Source organism: Patagioenas fasciata, chromosome 3 (assembly GCF_037038585.1).
Source record: "Patagioenas fasciata isolate bPatFas1 chromosome 3, bPatFas1.hap1, whole genome shotgun sequence".
In the NCBI taxonomy this organism is placed as follows: Eukaryota; Metazoa; Chordata; class Aves; order Columbiformes; family Columbidae; genus Patagioenas; species Patagioenas fasciata.
The window spans coordinates 98795893-98815054 of record NC_092522.1 but is presented as its reverse complement, the minus strand read 5'-3'; the positions used below and the strand labels follow the sequence as shown (position 1 = coordinate 98815054).

General features: G+C 36.0%; 1 protein-coding gene across 7 annotated transcripts in view; it reads right to left on the bottom strand.

Annotated features, from left to right (window-relative positions):
• Positions 1-19162, bottom strand: part of KHDRBS2 (KH RNA binding domain containing, signal transduction associated 2) — a 372066-nt gene that overhangs the window by 12641 nt on the left and 340263 nt on the right. For 6 of the 7 annotated variants that reach the window (XR_010651118.2, XR_011738480.1, XR_011738481.1 and 3 more), the window contains exons 9-13: positions 18041-18214; positions 16030-16081; positions 6763-6971; positions 5794-5886; positions 720-824 (exon numbers count right to left, since the gene is read on the bottom strand). Coding sequence is in view for 1 of the 7 variants with exons in the window: in XM_065834300.2 (XP_065690372.1) it covers positions 18117-18214 (98 nt within the window). In the remaining 6 variants the exon portion in view is untranslated. Of the gene's footprint in view, positions 1-719; positions 825-5793; positions 5887-6762; positions 6972-16029; positions 16082-17114; positions 18215-19162 lie in introns of those variants that run through there. The other variant, XM_065834300.2, reaches the window with a different exon arrangement.

The window sequence follows — 19162 nt, the reverse complement described above, 5'->3', positions numbered from 1 at the left end:
CACCAACTTTGCTTACAAGGATGGAAATGAAGATTGCAGCACAGTATCGTAATGATTTTCTAAAAGAAGGTGGGTTTTGCACTTCAGGAAAATGTTCAAACTCCATGGGAGCTACAGATGTGGAGGTCTATGGCAAGAGTCTTGCCTACAGTAAAAGTCTTTCAGTCACTCATATTCCAGTCATTGTCTGGAGACAAATTCAGAAGGGACTGTGTTGAATTTGACTGTAAGTTTGAGAGCAGTCACAGAATACGGAAGAATGAGCAAGGCCACGCTCTGCCCAGATTAATGGTTGGCAGTCTGCTCATGGACCCGCCAAATGTAACTATGCAAGGTCTTCTAAAAGCTGGAAGCAGATTTGAAAACAAAGGCTACATACAGGCAGTGTCTCTCAACTTGGGGCTTATGTAAGTGCATATATAAAAATATGTATAAGTATATAAATATATACATATATATATATATATATATATAACAGAAGCGTGCAGTTAAAACCAGCCAGTCACAAATTCTCCTGCTGAACTACGGTGTCTCTTCAGAGATCCTTATTCAATTATTAATGCATCTGCTGCTAATTTCATCATGCAGAGTGTGAATTTGTCTTTCTACATTGAGCTCTAAGGGAAGTTCGTAAGAAATATAGAACTTGTCAGCACATGAGAGTCAGACATTACTGCTGTGCTGCAGCCATTTATAATGAAACTAAAATGAACACTTACTTGTTTGGCATTAATTTAATGTCCCACTTAGCTCCTATCAGATGTAAATAGCTGCTTCATCCATTTAAGCATTTCTGTTCATGCACATAATGAAGTACTCTGTACCTGTCAAGTAAGCAGAATTCATAACTGAAGTAAGAAATGGATGAGGAAATTCAATGTTCTTAATATTTAGGCTCCGCAGGGGCAGTATCAGGCTTCTTTATCTGGCCAGGGCTATCCCACTGTGAGTCTGACCATTTTTTCCACTCTGCAGAGACCACAAGAAGACACGACATGCATGCATGTTAGTATGCCAAAAACATTTCTAAAAGGAATAGCTGTTCAACTCATGGCACAATTAACAACAGCTGTAGTTGTCAAACACACTCAAAACAAAACAAATTAACTAACCAACCTTTTGGTATTTTTTTTTACTGTTTTCTCTTTTAGAAAAAAACCACAGTTTAATTTTAAACAGCTTTCTAGTTATGAACATCCTCTCTTAAGGAAATTTTTTATGAGAATGAATGGAGATAATGACTACCATTAGTCACTGTCATTAGCATAAAACATTAGAAATGACAATATTTATAACAGGCTAGCACATGACAAAATATGACTTTCTATCAGTTGGATATGCTTTGGCTACAGCTGGTTGCTATTTTCTAAAGTTAAACTGATAGAAGTCTGGTAATCATATATTTAATAGTATGTTCATCATCAGATCTAATTGTTTTCCACCACAGGGTATGGAGCTTTATGACCTCTATCAACCCAAAACAAACAGCCATACTGCTAAATGGTTGTTCAATTAATGTATATGGTGCTACTTTTATAACCTAAGTTACAAGACAAATAAACTCCAAGAAGCAATTTAAGAATCTCAGAAGCTTAATGGGATTTCAACCAATACTGAAAATTGCTAAAATACCTATGGGGTCCCACACTTGAAGATGTGAAACAGAAGACATTAGTCAGAGAATTCTTCCAGGACAACGGTACAACTGCCAAAGGAGGGAAAATCAGACTTTCACATAGGGAAAGATGGTTGAGCGACTGCAGGTTGACTGCCTTGCAATTGCTGTTCATGCCGGCTTAAAACAGAGAAGACCTGTTCATCCCAAGTCACATAAAGGTCAGACTCTGTTGCTCAAATTACAAAGTTATTCCCCTGAGTGTGATTTACCTGCAGTAACCTAGATGCTCTCCACCTACTCATAATTCTTTCCCCTATTTAGCAGAGCTCACGCTGATTAAAAGGAAAGAATATTTCAAAGACAGGTTTCTCTGTTACTGACTTGATGCATATTAATTTTTGTCTCTTCCTTTTGTACTAAGCCTGTAGAAAGCAAAGTAAAAGTACTGTAAATGTTTTCACTGCAGAAGTGCCATTGTTCTAAATTATGAAAGTAAATGATTTCTGGCTTGTGCTGTTAATTGTATATAGCAGTATTATATTCATTCAGAGCTTCCCATTTTAATTCAGACACCCTGATCTTTGGCTTTTAATGATGCATCACAAGCCTGTACTTCTCTGACACCTAGGCAATTAATCATTGAGACTCCTCAGTCCCCCAGTGTAGCTGGACACAATTAGACAAGAAGGAATCAGACTTGACGGGTGGTGAAAATTTCTTTTCAGGAACTACACATTTTTTCAGACCATAAACTCTGCTTGACATTCATCGCTGCAAATATATTTTAATAGAACTGCTGTTACTTTGCCTCTCCTCCCAGCCTCCCAGGAGTGTTTGTAGATCAACGTGACATTCAGAAACAGGCAAAAAAAATGCTCTGCGAAGTTTAAAGGCTGTCAAGCCTTCTTGGCAACTTCTCTGCCAGAGCACGGTTGAGAAATGACAAACTTATCACCCGACTGGTTGGTGTTTAAAGCTGACTGCTTTTGATTAGGAACCAATGAACCTTCCATTCTGGAGTTCATTTTGTGTTTCATAAGTACCTCTTCACTGAAAATTACGCAGTTGAACTGATTCGAATTTGATTAGTGTAATGCTACAGTTTTATTATTTATAGTAAATACAGGCATCTTTTATAGTGTTACTGCACATTTAAGAGAATTTCAGGATGGTTACAGAGTTACTTCTATTTCTCATTTATTATTGCTTGACATTTAAAAAAAATTGAATCATAATATATGCATGTGTCGCAGTTACTCATTGTGCATTGCTCCATATGTACTCACATTCAACTTCCTCTCCGCTCCAGTGGGAAGAAAAGGAAGAAAGCAATCCTGTCTACTCAAGGACAAAGTGCTGTGTCCTCAGCAGGTAAGTAAGTTGAGCTAGAAGGAAAGTTACTGTGAACTGCAACAGCTAACTTCTTTAATGGAAAATTCCTGTATTAAATTCTGTACTACAGCCTTTGTGATTGATACTTCAACAGCTAGTGCCGTGGAAGAACAGAGCCACCAGAGGTGCATGCATTAAACGCTGAATTGCTCTTTCAATGTCATCCGACTTCATGAGTTGCAATGCGAATGCCCTGGGAAGCTTGATACACTTTTATCTTCTGACAGCCTTTCAATTACATGTCCTTTCACGTCACTATGTAGCTTCCAACAACCTGAACCACGAACCTCAGTTATAAAAATCCATTTCATGTCTGAAGAACACAACTTCTTTGGTCAGTCGGTTTAGACATGGAGGGGAAGAAGTGCATTTGACCAGAAACTAATGCTGAGTGGAGTCAGCTGGTCATGTCAATAAGAGCTAAAAATAATATTTGACTTTGAGAGAAAAGAGAGTTCAGGACACAGCCTAAAGGCTAGATTCAGCTCCAACTAAACATTTATCTCTGTATCAGTGTTAGAAGGAGTTCTTGGTTACCCAAACCTACATGCCACAGAGCAGTTACAGATGTAGCTACAGAACTCATCAGTAAGATCTATGATTAACTTGCAGCTTAATGTATTTATTACTAGTATGGTCTACAGTGTATCTGTTAGCTTCAGGCTGAGTATTCTCTAGTATTTAATTTTACCTACCTTCAGAAAAATGTGTATGCTTATTCAGTTTATCTTCTTATTTGCTTACCTGTTTTCATAGAACATCACTACATTGCATGAGTACAGCAACATATCCCACTCATTAGGGTTGCTTTTAGAAAAATAAAGTGGGCTCACGTCAGCTGCAATTCAAGCTACTAATGAAACAGAAGTCTAATAGGTGCACCTTCAGTACTTCTCTGGCTATCATTAATACCAGCTGCCTGTCACAAAATCTGTAATATATCAATTTCTTCAGTATCTGTATAAAGATGCAAAACAAGAAGTTTAAAAAAGGTGTTTTGGGTGAGGATATTTAGATCTTGTGTGTCAGTGATGACTCCTGATTTTTGAGAACCTGAGGTTGAGGCTGATGAAAGCTACAGGCTTTCAGTACTTCTGGCAACAAAAGTATGCCTTCAGTGCTCAAACAGAGACGGAAGTTTCTAACCTATCTCATGAAAAATGTTAAGAGTTATCAAAAGAAGTGCCTTCTGCTAAGCAAATCCCATTTGTTTAATAAACAAGCATCTCAATGGCAAAGCCACCAGGGCAAAGAACTAGCAAAGGTTAGACAGGTACAGAAAATCCACTTCTGGGAAAATCCATGGCCAAGTTTCCATGAGGTAAATGCTATGCATAGGGAGCTCAAAGTGAAGGTCTTAAACGTTGTGTTCTACCACAGCAAAGCTCTTGTAGATCAGACTGTGCTTCTCCATGGCCACTTTTCAACCTCTCGCTCCACAGCAGAGCAGCGGGCACAGAACAGGCTGACCTCAGACTCCAAGGACAAGCATATGTGTCAAGTCTTCCATTCCCTCAGCTCTAGACAATTTAACTGATGACATGACACACAAAATCTGTAGCTTTTAATGTAAGTAGCTTATCCCACTTGTTTTTGACACATACCTGGAAAGGGGCTAAACTGCCCTTTGGATCTGAATTGAGTATATATGCACATACATATTGATATTGCTGAAAAACAAGATCATCAGAAAATGCAAAGTCACGAAAGCAGATTAAATCTGCTATTTTACTATGAAGTTCTGTCTTGCTCAGGATGAGAAAAACATCAGACTTCCCTTTCTTCCTCTACAGGTTTCTGTTCACCTTCTGGAAATGTAAGCAGGTTCCTCTACCCTGCTGAAACACTTCTTCACTTATTAAAGCCTGAAGTTATCAAGCCAAAAGGAATCCCTACTCTGAGTTTTCAAGAACACTAAGTCATTTTCTTTAGGCAAAGAGTGAAAATCCAACTTTTAAGCCATTTTGGGAAATTTAGTCCAATGGTTAAGAGATTGGGCTATAAGTAAAGGTATTTTGGTTCTGATGAATAGCATTCTGTGTGATACAGAACAAACAGCTTCCTCCTTCTCCTTCCATTTGCTATGTGCAAAGCACAAATAATAATAGAAGCATCAATCTTCTTATTCTACATTGCTATAACGTGAAAAATATTTCTAAGAGCCCTACATTACTATCTACAAAATGTTATCACACTTAACTATAATCTAATAAACTCTTGAAAAAGCTGCATATTTTCACCAATTCCTTTATCTCACTCATAGCCTGCTTAAAACTGGAGTGTGAGTACTGTGACCCAGTGTTTATTTCCAGCTTCAGCTAGGAGAAGGAATCTTGAGAAATACACTGATTTTTGTTTCTCAAGTCTAGGGATGTGTTAGGTTTGAATAGCTTTTGGCTGCATTCCTTCAGCTCTTTCTCTGTAGAGAAAAATCTAAATCTATAGCAAGGCATAGTTCAATTTTTAATCGCCAGTAGCAGAGAGTAAATCCAAAAATAGCATGGGTAAAAAAGTCTCATTACTTTCAAAACATGTGATCACAAGGAATGGAGTCCTGTAAGAGGACTTCATGCTGTTCTGCAGTGCAGCAGACTAAATTTCAGGTCTGTTTTCTGTTGCACAGTCAGAAGGAGCGAGGGAAGGACCGTGGCTGCACCAGAAGGATGGGAAGTGACGGCGCGTACAGAAATGAGGTGGGTATTTCTGCTGCCACTGTTCATCACCTGCCAGAGCAGCCGCAGAACAGCCACACATTAGCTATTGCTACTGCTTCTGCTTCTTACCTGAAACCTTCTGGACATTGCTGGCTACCATCAACAAAGACTGAAAAAGGTCTTTAGTTTCACATGCTGTTCGCTGAATAAACAAGTTCATTTCTAAAAAAGAAATGCAAAAATTGTGTTTTTATACGACATATGGCTAAAAAAGAAACTCATTACAGAAAAATACAACTTCCAAAGGAGTAGTTTGGATATTTAGGAAATGTTAGATTTATACTTGCCAATATAATTAGATGATGTTCTTTAGTATATACAAGAGGACAGAGCCTTTAATTACTGTACCCTTTGCTACCCTTCTCTCCACAGAACATAATTATTTCTGGATATGAGAATTAATTAAATATTTGTATCTGTCTTAAACAGTAGTGTTATGACTCCTTTTTGTCTACTGTTTTCCATCCAAATGTCTGCAGCTGTACATTTATTTACCTTCTCACTGGTTTTCATTGTCCATAGTTCGTAGCAAAAATGCTAAAGTAACTGAACCTTATAAACATTATTAAGTATATGTTCACAACAGCTCATGAAATTACCAAGATTTTTCTAGATGAACAAGTGGAAAACAGAGCAAAACCCCCAAGAATCTGCAAAATTTCCTTTTTAACATGACCATCTCAATGAGTTACCTCACCCCAAGGTGAGATAATTTCTCCAAATATTTGGCTTTTCAAAAAACTATTTCTATGTTCAACATGCTGTATAATATAATTTTTTGTTACTTCTGTGGCAAAGATGATTAAATAATGTATTTCTTTACCACAAAAAGAGAGCACAAGAACTTAGATACATTATCAAACTATCCTGCCCCAAAGTAACACGAATCATTGGTATCTGTGTATGAGCTCTCACCTGATAGCAAGCATAGGGTGAACTAGTTTAAAATAATCCTGTTTTTTGCAGAATGAGGTAAGCTGAATTGAATGTCTTATATTTGACATAAACTAGAAACATATAGATAAAACCACAGCTCACCTGATAGACTGGAAGATCACCGTAATTCTGAGTGCTGACACGTCCTAGGGAGGGTGATAATGGCAGGTCCAGAACACAGGGCTGTGGAGAGTCCCAACCTGAGGCTCAGTCCTTCAGATCTCACTGATTTATTGCAAATGATGTTGAACACTCTCAATTCCCTGAACACCATTCAGAAGGTACAGTACTTTCCTAAGGGCTGCAAAAATCTGAAAATCAAGACAAAGTTGGGCAGACATTCACTGAAGAACACAAAATTAGCTGTCACATTAATATTTTAGCTTAAATGACTTATGTAGATTCATACAGCATCTCTGTGACACAGGGTTAGTGTGGATGACAGAAAACTCTTAGAAGACACTACCTTCCAAATTCTGCAAGCTATGAGATAAAGCAGTTAAAAAGTATAACAGCATAACAGTTCTGATACATTCCTGTGCCCTGCAAGAGACACAAGTAGAACAAAAGAGCATGTGATCATCTGCTTAGGGTCTCTAAAACAACGAACGTGCACAACAGAGCAAAAATGGGGAAAGGGAACGAGCTAAATACTGCCAGTTCTAGTTTTGAATTTTTTTTTTAACTTTTTGAACTTCTTTTGGTAAAGTTACTGTGTGGAACTTCCGTGATACCAGTTTAGCTCAGTTTTCTCATTTAACTTCTTTTTAAAATCCTACAAATGTATGGAGTCTTGCCTTTAGTACCTCTTTCCCACCTGCAACCATCTACTTGAGATGACAGCTCTTGGTCCATGCACAGTAGAATGAGTATGCTTTTATCAATGTAATAAAAAAGGAGGTTTGTGGCAGTGAATTTTATGGAGCACCACACTCTTTGTGCAGACAGTACAGCACAGTAATTATATTCAGCCTGAGCAAATTATTTCTGAGTGCTGGTATGGAAGAGAATGGGAACTTGTGAGAACAGGTTGGGTTGGAGTTGTGTTTAATTTCTTGATCATATTAACATAATCAGGTCTATGAGAGACTAATTAAAATCCATCCTTACTAAAATCAATGGATCAGGAGATAATTTGAAGATTTAGGCTGACAAGGGAGGTTTTTAACACGTTACTTAGTTTCTTCAACCAACTAACAGTAGAGAAGGTACATCCAGTATTTTAGAGTACCTGAGTTAGGTATTCTCAATTATTTTCTACAAGTAAAGACTACTCTACTGAATGTATAAATACCTCAGGTACCTATAGTGGCAACAGCGGGGTATTTGAAGCTATCTGATGAATGTGCTCAGTTTCCACAAATGCCACACTAAGGTAACTTCACATTTTGCAAAATGACTAAAATCTTATATTTTTCTGAACTGTTTGGTGTTTGGGCCAAAATCTTTGGACTGAGCAGATACCTACCGTGGAAAACTGAATTTGAAGTGGACAAAGTTACATTTCTAGAAAGTACTGGTGATTTTAATGGTGGATAGTATTACCAGCCCTGTCAATAGCACATTTCCAAAATAAATGACACAAATGGAGGCATGACAGACTAAAGTCGTATAGCATATTTTGGGGTTCTGTATTTATCTGTGAGAGCTGTGAATGAGAATGATTGTGAATCCAAATAAATCTAGATAAAGAATCTGGTATAAAAATGATTTGATATTAAAAATACAAAACTGTTTTCTAGATCCTTAAATATATTTTTGTTTGACTATGTATTGCAAAGCCTAGTGTCATATTTCCATTACTCTAGATAAGTAGAGTCTAAAGTAGAAGAAAACAAACAAACAAAACCCAAACAACTCTGAGTCTACAATGTGCCCTCAAAAGGTCCAAAATAGAACTTCTGTTATTTCTAGAATTGTCAGCACTATAAAGATCATTAATATGTAGATTTTTAGGGTCCAAGCCTATTTTGCTTGGTGCTGTGGGGAAGGCATTGGGCATTAGCAGGAGTCTTAAGCCTTTCTCAGTGTTTAAAGACATATTTCTTGTTCATCAAAGACACACAGCATGAGAGACTTACCATGGCAAAAGCTGTTGTAGATATAGAAAAATATAGCTATCATGCTAATAGAAAAAGATAATAATAACAGTTTTCTTCAATGTGAATTTTGCATATGTATGTATGCTTACTAGATGCACAGTTTGCTATAACTGCTTCATACAGTTGTCTAGAAAAGCCCAGCAGGCTTCAAGTGATGACAGTATATCTGTGCTGTGGATGAGAGAGTGTAGTTCTCAAATCACAGCTCTGAATACACCCTTGGTTTCATTTCCTGATGCATCTTCTTACCCTCACCTGCTGCTTTGCTAATTGCACTTTATTACATCTCTTTGACCTGATGAATGACCTTCATCAAACCATTCAGCTTCACTGTTTTTATAATTCTGCATCACAAGGCAGAGGTTAAAATAAGTGCTTCCTTCAATGACCATGTTGAGTTCTATGCAGATTTTTTTTTTAAGTTCTCTAGGTGCTACTCAAACTTTATAAGAGCTTTGCAGTATTCTTGGTATTACAATAACAGGTGCCTTCCTTTCTTTTGAATGACCACTGCATTCAAGCACTTTCAACTAAGTATTTTTCTTGCGCATGGGAAAATCAGTTTTGATGATATAAAAAGGAGAATCTTCTTGCTGGTGATGTAACTGACGTACTCTTCATGGGTGAAGGTCATTTCACATCGCCTGCTAAGCAGAACTTTGACTGGAATGACACAATCCAGTCCTAAACAGATATGTATTCTGTTTGAATTCAATTATAAAAATGACTGCAGATTAATTTTTTAATTTCATACTCCCTTTTCATTCCGTAATGTCAGCATGGACTTTTAGTGAATGCAACTTGAATAAGATCTGCAGGACTGAATTCTCCATCAAAATGCTGATTTGCTTAACTGGAATCCAACATAATAGAGCACTCCTGTCAGTTGTTTATATCCTTACATGGTGGATTCTAATATAAATATTAAAAAGATATGTAAGAATATACACAGAATAAGAACCCTATGCACATTAAATACTCTGAGAATACTAAGCTGAAGTTCTGTATTATCAAAGAATAGTAGCATTTTGTTTGAATGAGGCTGTCCTTGATTACCTTTTCAGCTAAAGTAGGCACAGGAACAATTATGTTCTTCTGTAAAGAAGATGAAAAAAAAAGAAAGACAAAACAAAACAAAAAAAAAGAAAGAAGCTGCACGGGTACGACCTTTCCACTGAATTTTGCCAATGGTCGTACAGGTTTGTTATAACATTCAAGAAAAATATAATGAGTTCTGTATGTACATATTTTGTTCTGTTTACTGTGCAGAAGAAAAAAAAAACACCTAGAAGTCTTAAGTGAGCAGCTCAGCAGTTTGCACCCCTGACTTGTTAGTGGTGACACAGTGTGAAGGTCCTGCAATGCCAGGGCATATAACAAAGGTAATCACTGTTTTCCAATGAGTGAGCCATCTGTCATCAGTTAATGCATCCAGCATGGCAAGAATAGTGCCAGACAGGACATAAGCAGGTACTCTCACACTTTGTAACAACACTGTATTATAAGAACCTATACATCAATAAAATCAATAGAGTACAGCAGCAATACAAAGAAACAAGAATCATTCTCTTCAGAATTACTTCTGCCCTAATCAAGGCACTGAAGCATTTCCACTATCCCTCTTGTACACCCAGTGTTGCTGAGAGATACCAGAAAGTTTTGATCATTTCTAAACATCACCTTGAAAAATTATTTGGGCGTACACTGGATTTACAAATCGACTACACAGCCTTTTTTTTTTAAATTTATTTTTATTTTTAATATGTGAATGATGACCTGTACCATTATAGCAAGGGTGTGATCTTCCTCCAAAAAGCCTTTCTTCTGACTTAACATGTCTGAAATATGAAAGCTTGAAACTGCTTTCTCAATAACTCTTGCTATTCTCTGGTAGAGCATCCTAAATTTCAAAGTTAATTAAATTATTTTAGGAAAGGAGGCATTTATGTATTTTTATAAGCACTAAACACGGTCTTTTATTAGGATTTATATAAGGAAAGCAAACCTTTAAAACAGTGGCATGTGTTTAGTAGAAGTTTAGAAACCTGCATTTCTTATGCTTAAGTTGACAGAGATTGCTTCTGTTTGAGAATGAAAAATTTGTTCCAGACATGCATGATTTAGAAACATATTTCAACAATTTTAAAAAGTTCTGCTGAGTGATAGTACAAATTATTTTGTCAATCAGAGATAGTGAAAGGACAAAAAATCTTTCCTGTACTTATACTGGGAGTCACAGGCCATCTTTAGATTCCACTGTTTCTGAAAATAAATACTGTAAACAGCATCTCTTCACTAAAAGGTATCAGCATGTTAATGAGAAAAGCTCATTATTTGTCTAATAACTAGGTAGACCAGCAAATCTTTCAGCGGGAGTAGTTTTCTTTAATGTCTCCAAATGGATGTTAGCATCTAACCTACAGGACCAGAAACAAAACCAACTGGAGAAAAAAGAAATGCTTAATGATTTCAAAGGTGTCAGTCTGGTCCCAATAACCAAACAAAATAACTAGAAAAATGTAATTAGCTAACAACAGAGTGGAAGATGGTGATCATCTCTGAAGCCAGTTGGCCTGAGAAGGTTACCTTTGTGCCTTTTCTGTCTCCATAGACCAATATAGTGAAATAGATAACATGACATTTTTTTTGGTAACTCTTGGGTTCTAATAACTGATGGAGGTCGCAGAGTGCATATTTTTCAGGACTAAAAATTTCAGAAGACATTAGACTTGTTTTTCTGTTTAGTATTCATATATCTTTCAGCGTTTCCTGTGATTTTACTTATTAATTAGGACTATTTTGTACTTCGGTTAATCTGTTGACAACAGAAGATGACTAGAAATAGTAACAAATATGATCTTAATTCTTTTGACATGTCTTTAATTACAGGCAGCCTTTTCAATCTTTGGAAACTAAGATTTTTTTTTTTTTTTTGGTAAAAACTTTGTGATCTCTTAGTAAAATTATTATATACTTATTCCTACCTTGATTAAAATGCATCTACAAAGGAACTCTGACCTCCTGAACCCTCAAAATACATACATTCTGATATAGGGATAAGTGGGTTCTTTGTCACATAAAATGTATTTATAACCTATGATTCTGACTGTTTGAATATTTTTCCCAAACTACTTCATCTTGGAATCTTGAGCCATTTACTGAAGTTCTACAGCATTATAAAAGAATTCAAGTAATACTCATGAAAAAACAAAACCAAAACCAAACAAAAAACAAACCTCCCAAAACACACCACAATGAATTCCTTTAATATCTTTGCTAGAAAGTTGTTAATAAATAGATTCTGTAGGGAGATTATAATTTTGTTTATATTTGGTATTTGTTTCACTATACAGAAAACATTTTTTCTGTCTAATTTGGTAGCTGCTTAGGAAATTCAGGTAGAGTTTTCCATTTATCTTTTCATTTTAGGTAGTACTTTTCCATAAAAGAAAGGAAATGTACCAGTAAAATCCACAGAGTGTGAAGTATCTCTAAGTAGGTTGTATGGAGAACACTGATACTCCATTTAATCTTTAAACTATCTTGACTTAACTTGCTTCTGCAAGTCAATCTAACACAATATGGAAAACTTTCTAGGACTTCCCTTCCTTAATGGATCATAACCCTCTTTCAGATGTTAACAAAAACCTATTCTCTCTGATGTTTAGCTTAGTCTATGACTCTCTTTCAACACCATTTAAAATTTTGTAACTACATTATTTGACTCTTGCAAAATGTTGGACTTCCTAAAAAGACAGTACACAAAACAACATTCCTACTGTTAAACATGAAGGAAACACATCACTAATCTAGAAGAAAGTGGTTTTTATTTGAACACAATACATTGCTTGCTTGTTCGTGATTTTAACGTCCAGGTAATAATCCTGGGTGATACTTCATAAGGACTACCATAAATCCATATTATCATAAAATGTTAAGCCTTTTAACTGACGGAGTCATACATGTTCACTACCCTGATTCTAACGGTAACTTGGTTGCTTTACTAAATTCTAGATCCTCAGCTCAGTGCCTCAGTCCTGGCTGTGGTCTGGCAGCAATAGGAGACACAGACCTCTCCAGACTGCCATGCTTAGGGACAGGTCTTCACATCCCTTCCTTCAGAGCCACCACAGACACAGAGACCTCGCTTGCATGCACTTGCTCACTTCCACTAACATCAATGTTACTGAGTTTAAAAGTCAGCACATGTTCAAGTATAATGGAATGTAATTATTGCTGGGTTATGGACTGAATGGGATATGTGCAGTATGGAGTATCTCCTAGCTTTATGGCTGCAGCTCTGTTATTATGAATGGAGGCTGAGGCGCTCATTGAGCTAGAAAAACATTGTTAATAGCCTTTGAGGTGAGGTCAGGTATACCGTACTTCCTAAGGTTCTTCATTTATTCATATGAAGATTTAAGACCACCTTGTTCAAACAGCGTAAGATAAGCTGTATAGGAAAGACACAGTCACATGGTGCTACTCCTTTTGCTGATAAAGGTTATTACTCTAAGGCTATTTTTTTCAGTTAGAATTACTCTTGAATACATACAACAACTCTGCTAGACAAAACAATCCAGCAGTGCAATTTTTCCTCATTCTGTTCCTTTTCCATGAGCTTGTCCCTGGTGGTGCAGCTCCATGGGTCCTGCTCCAGTAGGTGACAATGATCCTGGTGCTCCTGGCCCAATGGCACTTCCTTCCTACTCTGCCTCTAAATGGGCTTGAAAATTGCTCCCTCCTCACAGACTGAATTTCCAGCAAGTGAAACAGAGCCAGGATGACATACGTAGCTACAGATTCCATCACTTGCGCCATCCATGCCCCTATCCAACCCCCACTTCAACAATGCAAACTATCAAATGTTGCATAACCTACTTCCAGAAATCTCCACTTTCAAAACTGCCTCATTGATTCTATTCACAACAAATACTTTTTTGGAATGTGCACTGTTTGCATTTATAATGCAATAGCCTACCTACTTAGGGTAATGAGGGTTTTCAAGCAGGAGTGCATATATTAGCCACTATCTCACGAAAGCAAAGAATTTCTCAAAAGTAGACAGCTCCATTTTAAAAAGAAAACAATGAAAAGAATATTTAGCTTGATGCTGCAGAGGTACAATTCAGAATATTTTAGTGCAATTCTCTAAAATAATATATTTTGCTCTTTTAGGTACTGAAAATTATAATACACTACTTTCTTTTAAAGATCAAACTGTTGTATAGATGAGGTTAACCTGAACAAAAAAAGATCTTAGAAATCTTTTAATAGAAATTTTGCTTTTTCAGCTTGGGTTCTCTTTTTCAGTGTTTCTTACTCATTGTTTTGATATTTTATACTAGCTTTTCTTCTTGTTGCAAACAAAACCACGTGGTATGTGAATTCATCCAAATTGGAATTACCTGTAGCAGAAGTGAAATTCTGTGTGTTCTGATGATGCCTGTAAGTTTTCAGGACCTCAGAATTACAGCTGACGTGACTGGTGGATGTGTGGAATACATCCCAGCTTTTCATGGAAGACCTAAGATGACTGCTAATTAGAATAGCCAGACTTTTGTGTCCCTATTTCACAAACTAAGAAGGTGGATTTTTTTATTAGGATATAGCTGATTAATTGTAAGACTTCTTCAGAAACTGATGTGAAATATACTTTCTAGTTAGCACAGAACAGCACATGCAGTCATGGGTAATTTTTCATACTAATTTCCTGAAAATCAGTAGAACAAATGTTTGTGTAAACACTTGCTTGCACTGATTTATTAACCTACTTTTTCTGAATAATTCTTTCGTAAGAATATTTCACAATGCATCACTTTCCTGACATATTCTTCATTTTTTTAATCTACACATTCAACGGCTGTAGAGCAGACTTTAAGACAATAATATTAAAGGACACTGCTCTGCTATAAAGGTGTATTTATTGGAGTCCATCCCCAAGGCGTTCACACTAGTTACCCTCACATAAAAATCTGATGCACAAGTGAGAAATTAATTTTATGTACTTTGTCCTGGATCTGACTTATATCAGGTATGATCTGCTCACAGTTTTGTGTGATTCATCACTTTAGTCAGACATACGAACATTTCCTGAAATACTTACATAGTAAAATCTATAATGTATAATAATCTATAATCACAGTTATACCAGTATGGAACTCTATTTATATCAGTGGTGTGTGTTTTTGTATAGATATACCATTTACTGACTGAAGCACATTTGTATACGTATTTGCAAGGTGGAGAGATGAAAGCTTTTTACTATAGTGGTACACTCACATTGATGTGACTAATATGCAGACTAATCTTAATGCCATGTTAGATCCCTTTGGCCTGTAGGGTAGTGGTAGCACATAAATCAAACCAATTTATCAAGATCTTGAGGCAACCCTTTGGAAAGGAAAATGAAGCACTTTATATCTTGTTATACCACACAATTTGTGGTTTGTAAGTAACTGTTGGATACACCAATAGCTGGAAAATGTTAAATCAGCCCGATCAGAATCATGGGAAAAGATGCCAACATAATAAATGTGTCTGGGACTGTGTATTTGTTGCACAACATCATCATTTTGGTTTATTAACTGTTATTCAGTTTAACAACCAGGACAGAGGAAAAGATTTTGTGCTTTTTTTATTGTGATCAGGTTGACACTTCTGAGCGAGTGGATAAAGTCGTATCTGAGCTGAATCTTTTTTTTTGTTTGTTTGTTTGTTTCCAGTAATGATATTTGACTTCAATAAAAAAATCTCCTGTATAACCTGAAGTCTATATAAGAAGGTTGCCCAAGATACACCCTTATGTTTAAATGTATTTGACAGAGAAATATAGAAAGTTATTCCTTGATCCATGCCCTTGAATGGTAATATCATTAATGTCTCTGCCACTCTAAAACATAAAAAGCAAAAGTAAGCCAGTATTGTATTTTTCTATATCATGTGGCTAGTTTTCTTCCAAAATGCAGACATGCTTTTATTAAACACCACCTCTTGTTTTTAGCAGGAGCAGTTATAAAGTATACCATCTTCATATTTACCACTAAAAGGCTGGATGAGAAGAGTTCTCTTATTTAAATGAAGGGTATCATACCATATAAAAGCAAATGTTTTGATTGTTATCCTGCTATGCAGAGAAACATTGCTGCAAATAATTATTTATTTTAAAACTCTAGCTGAATATTTTTCTGTGTGTTAACCAAAAAAACCACAAAAGTACAGATAAAATAAGAAACAGGAAAACCCCCTGAGATGCGGCAGAGCTTACCTGACCACTCCTCAGCAGATCTGCTGCTTTGCTGTCCAGTGCCTGAGAGTCCCTGAAATAGGGAGACAGAATAAACTCAATGTAACCATCATGTAGCCTACTCAATTCATTTAACACTTCAAATGACAAAACATACGCTTAATGAACTATTAAAAAAGAGTTAGCATGCAACTCCAGCTGCAAGAGATTTTGTTCACAAACTGAACAGCAATAGGCCTGTACTTTATTCTCATCAAAAAAGTAAACCAATCACATTGACAAAAAGCCACTGTAAACAAAAACACTGTACTGTATCTAAAGGATTAGCAGTTTTGGCATCCCTCCTATCAAGTCTTCTGTGGTTTTGTTTTGTTTTGTTTTGATCAAAATTTAGGTTATATATTTGTTGTTAGCAAGAGTTGCATTACTATTATTGTTAATTTTAGTTCTGTTTATTACCTTGAGGGTTATATATTGTAGCATAATTTTGTTGTCACTAGTTAATGTTAATTAGCTGTTTTAATAGCCTATATACCTATTTGTTATCTTTTGGTAGGTTTACTTTTTTAACTATCAGTAACTTAATAACTGAGAATATTTAACATTACTGTTGCATATTCAAAATTACAGAGTTACTATTAGTGTTACCTGTTTAACGTTTAGTCATCCTTTGAGTCCTGCGACATATTTCCTTAATAATCATCAGCCATCAAGTCTGATAGTCTCAAAAGAAATATCAGCCCTCTAAACTGCCTTCAAGGGCGGTGATATTTAGCACTGAAAATTACAAATAAAGTTTTTGAGGTTGAATACCAACAACTGGGCAGTGACACTGATGATTTGTTTATCAAGACAAATTGTTATATACTACGAAAAATGCAGCCAACGCACTCTTCTGAGTGAAAACAAATAGGTGAATCTATGCAATGCTTACATGTTGAATGGGATATTTAATGTGCGGGGAAACTCAAAGGTTGAAGAACTAGCATTTAGACAGTCTAACAGTGGTAAGTGGTAATCTTACCTCTTTAAACTCCATTACATTCTCACGAGAGACATGCTAATACAAACAAGTCAATCAGAGTTTGTGTTTAGCAAGATCAAGCTTAGAGGATAGTTTAAAATCCATTTATTGTTCTAAAGCATTTTTTTCCATTAACATGTTATACATTAGTGGATACTAACCACGATTCATGAAACAGTTTAGTTTGTTAACTTTTAAATTATTTAACAACCAGAAGTTATTAATACAACTTTTAAAGTCTTACACAAAAAATCTTAAAACAGGCTTGGGTTCATTTTTGTAATTTTTATATAAAAAACATTTTAGGCATCTCTTGAAAAAGAAATAAAGCAGGCATTTAAAGCTAGAAAACAAGTAATTCCAAATTTAGTTTGTTACAAAAGGTTTCAGCTTTATTGACAAATTATGGCAAACATATTTGACAAAATTATGGTTTCCTATTTAGAGAAGCTTACACATGGAACTTTATGTGATTTTTTTTTTAACAAATACAGGTTAAAACACTGAACAAATTCAGTTAGCTACATACATACAGTAGCTGCTTGTTTTCAACCCCATTAAAACACCATTTAAAATTAAATTTACAAACTTAATATCGAACATCTTAATCTAAACTAACATATATTAAAAAAGACAGGTTAAAACATCTTATCTACAGCTTGATTATCGTCTGGTTAAAAAAAAAAAAAAGGAAAAAAGAATCATATTACAGTCTTTCAGCAACCCTAAACAAAAACTCAGCCTTAGCTAGTATGTAGAGAGACTCAAGATCTGTAACAGTGTCATGCTTTTTAAGTTACACACAGCAATGAATACAACCAACAGAACATCATCTTTGAATGGTTTATAGACAATGCTTGCCAAAGGATTTTGTCTGTTTTCTTTTTTAAGTCCGTGTTATAAAATAATACTAATGCCAATGTCACTCCATTGTTATAGGAAATACAAGTAGTACATAGGATAATAATGAGCAGTGATCCCTAGGATAGAAAAGAAATGGACTATTACTTGTCTTGTTGCTGTTTATGTGGAGACCACAGGCTATTAATTGTCTTTGAGATGAGGTCACAGATGAGGAGGACCTTCAATATCTACCATAGGGGTGTTCCCTGTAACCCCCTCTGGCTGACCTTGGAGGTGGTGCCTTTAGGCTGGAACGGGTTGTGGCCCATTCTTCTTGTGCTAAAAACAGAAGAGAAAAACATGTTTTGTAAATATCTAAACTTGAAAGAGCAAAGTGATGCCACTGCTAATGGCTGTCAAAATTCTCTGGGGTTTTGGCTGAAAGCTTTACAAAAATAAAAAGAGGATGGTGTCACGATCCATTTCTTTATCCTCCCACAAAAACTTAAGCAAAACTAACCCCTACTTCTCTCCACAGGCAACCTGTCTATATCAGGATGAAAAAAAACCCAACAACTTACTCCTTCACTTTCAGGAGAGAAAGAATACCTAGTGTTGTGGCAGTACAGTCAGCTCTGGAAAAATCATTACGGTAGTCTGTCAGATCAGAATTTATTCGATGTTTTGAGTTTCCAGCATTTAAGCTAAAGCACCAATGTGAATAACATTTAATGCAGTTGGTATGTTAATCAGATGAGGAATTCAATCATGGAAAGATAATAGAAATATAATTGATTTTTTTCCTGCCATTTGAGACCTAAACAAAGAAATAACGGAAGAAGAATAATGTGTAGAAATGAAGGTACTACATTAAGCAAATAGTTCTGCCAACTAGTTTTTAGTATGCACTGTCTTTAGAATTCTTTTTCAAATTTGTGTGAATGAAATATGCCTGGGAAGAAAAAGTTAAACACTGTAGGCTACTTCAGTTTTTACAAAGACTCTGCAAAGCTTCTTTTTCCCCCCTCTTTTTTTTTTTTTCTCCCCACAAACAAGGTGTTTCTGGAAGTTAAGCCTTCCAAAGGAGCAACCTAAAGTTGTGGTCCAGCACTGAACTCTCTCCTAAATCACCTAGTGGATTGTCAAATGATTTATGGCTTTGTCTCCCACTGACTTCAGCTGATCATGGACACAGTGATTAAGATGGAAATGCAGAAACTGCAACACGTCATCTGTCTTGTATCTCAGCACAGTGCAATGTTACTCCTGTTACAAGAATCATGGAAC